The sequence below is a fragment of the Salarias fasciatus genome, chromosome 22 (genome assembly GCF_902148845.1).
Source record: "Salarias fasciatus chromosome 22, fSalaFa1.1, whole genome shotgun sequence".
Classification (NCBI taxonomy): Eukaryota; Metazoa; Chordata; class Actinopteri; order Blenniiformes; family Blenniidae; genus Salarias; species Salarias fasciatus.
This window is the reverse complement of record NC_043765.1, coordinates 18,433,930-18,436,636: the sequence shown is the minus strand read 5'-3', so window position 1 is coordinate 18,436,636 and position 2,707 is coordinate 18,433,930. Positions and strand designations below refer to the sequence as shown.

Genomic DNA, 2,707 nt, shown 5'->3' with positions numbered 1-2,707 from the left:
AAAAACAAGCAATCAAATGCTGACTGCAGCAGCAGCCACCCACCCTAGAGCTGAATTTGATTCATAAGCTGGACATTTTGACTTTTACACTGCAACTTGAAAAAGAGAAAAGAGAGAAAGACTAAGAAAGGAAAAAAACAGATTTCTTCAAAAACTTTTGGTAATGAACTATAATCTTGTGTCAACCATTCTGCTTGACAACACCAGGACTATTTTACCCATTATGTATTTTTAAAATTTTCACCCATTACCATTAGCTGAATTTCATCATTTGGGATGCTGTCTTCTCATAGCTGCCCTTCACTGATCATGTCACATTCATCATTTTAATTGTTAACAATCTTCTTTTCATCTTTATCCTGATATAAAAACTTTATAGAGCAAAACAGTTTTTACAAGACTACTTTATATCTTGAATGTTCACAGTGGTACCCGATAAGTTGAGTTTAAAAGCTTCCCGGTGATCAGAAGTGATCCCGCTGATATGCGGAAGAGGGCGGGGCTTGTGCGGCTCCCTGTGACGTTGCGGTCGCTGATTGGCTGCTGCTGAACCGGAGCAGCCCTTTAAAAGCGCCGCGAGCGCGACTCCCTCCCTGGAGGAGAGTTCAGAGTCACCGCTGCGGTCTGTTTGGAGGATAACATTCACCGGAGTCTGCAAACATGGTCGAGCAATTTGTTGGGACATGGAAGATGATTTCCAGCGAGAATTTTGATGACTATATGAAAGCGATCGGTAAGAAAATAGTAGTTTAAAAAAGCACCACCAGCTGTTAACTTTTTTTTCTCTTCCACATAATATTATCTTTAATGCATCTCTGCCCTGCAGGTGTGGGATTTGCAGTCCGGCAGGTGGGAAACCGGACTAAGCCCAATTTAATAGTGTCCGTGGACGATCAGGGGACGATCTCCCTGAAGTCTCAGAGCACCTTCAAAACCACTGAAATCAAGTTCAAGCTCAACGAGCCGTTCGAGGAGACGACCGCAGATGACAGGAAAACCAGGGTTAGTGCCTCCATTTATTCAGGAAAAAAATGAAAATAAAAAGCGATCAAAGTCTGACTTCCTGTGGTTTGTGCCCTGCAGACTGTGGTGACTCTGGAGAATGGCAAGCTGGTGCAGAAACAGAGCTGGGATGGCAAAGAAACGAATATCGAGAGGGAGATCTCGGATGGAAAATTGATAGCGGTAAGAACGATGTCTTACTGACTTATTGTCCTTGGATAAAACGGCTTGATCTGTGGCTGTAAAACTCTGCACCTGTGTCTCTGCAGCATTCACAATATGAAATGTGTGTATATATATATATATATATATATATATATATATATATATATATATATATATATATATATATATTAATAATTTGCCTTATAAAGACACTGGATTTTTTACCTCTTCTAAGTTAAAAGTTGCTGGGGACGAGATGTTAAATTTAATTTAATGGAGACAAAAAGATTTGAGGACAGAGGGCACAGACCCCTGCTCTAAGTTTCCATTCAAACAGACCACATGTGCAAGTTTTCCCAAACGATTTCAAAACATTTGACCTCTTGACAAGTACTCTGTTCCCTTTATCAGTTTGACTAAAACTTATTGAAGCGAAGGACCCCCGTCTTATGTTTTCGCTGTTATGCAAGATTATTTTGCTTCCCTGCATTCAGAGACTGTGCAGTTTCTTGATCAGTCTTCCCACCTGCTCCTCTTCAGGTATGTGCACTGACCTGATCTCTGTATCTCTTCACAGAAATGCATTATGGGGGACGTGGTTGCAGTGAGGACATATGTCAAGGAGGCATGATGGAGCCATTTCCATTTTGCTTTTTTTTTTCTCCTCCCAACCCACTTGTTTGATGCGTTGCTGGATGACAGGCTCAGTTCAATGAGCTGAATACCAAACTGAAAGCAACGGTGTGTTCTGCTCTTTTTTTTTTTCTTTTATCCTCACTTTGTTGCCAAATGCCAATTCCTGTGCCTCCGTTCTCCATGACCCATCTGGTTTCATTTGGAATTGTTGTGGTGATCTGAATAAAAATGACTGAAAATTTGTCAAAATGGTGTGGTCTTCTGAGTTTATTGCATAAATCTGCAGTCTGTTAATTGTGTAACATCCATTTTCAATTACACCACAGTTGAAAGCATTCCAGTCATTTAGACACACAGAGGAATGCTTAACAAATATGTGCTCTAATCTGAACATAGTCGATCTTGGTAGCTGATCTCCTGACTTTAATGATATATTTTCCGAGAAGCTGTTATCACTCAATAAGGAATGGTCATTTCCAGCTGCACTGGGTTGTTGACTTATTTTGGGCAGGAAAGAGAATCTTAAAGATCCAAAGCGCCCATGTTTTAAGAAGACCAGAATCTGCCCTGATTATTAATGGTGTGTGTTAGCCAGGATTCTTTGAAGAATGCAAACTCTTCCCAGCATCTCGCAGAGAGGTCAGCAGGGAAATGTATCCCCTCTTCCCATCTTGGAGGTTGAACATTTCCCATCGCACATTGTGCTGGCAGCCATAGATGGAGGGAGAAACTCAAAGCACTTGGGGATATCCCCACCCTTTGGCCCGTGGTCAGGTTTTGTGTGTTTTTTTTTCTGTGTTGGAGAGATTGTTCGACTTGCGACGGCCACTTTTCCATGACAGGAAAGGGAGACGATAGCACTGATTGGACCTAATGGCCAAAACAGCTGAACCAGGTGGAACTG

The 2,707-nt window shown here is 41.6% G+C and overlaps 1 protein-coding gene across 1 annotated transcript; it reads left to right on the top strand.

The window, feature by feature from the left end:
* The first annotated feature begins 592 nt into the window (after positions 1-592).
* Positions 593-1,897, top strand: fabp4a (fatty acid binding protein 4a). Its single transcript, XM_030120115.1, has 4 exons — positions 593-733; positions 827-1,002; positions 1,084-1,185; positions 1,745-1,897. Exons 1-4 carry the CDS (start codon positions 661-663, stop codon positions 1,796-1,798), a joined length of 405 nt encoding a protein of 134 aa, XP_029975975.1. The 5' UTR covers positions 593-660; the 3' UTR covers positions 1,799-1,897.
* Positions 1,898-2,707: the final 810 nt, after the last annotated feature.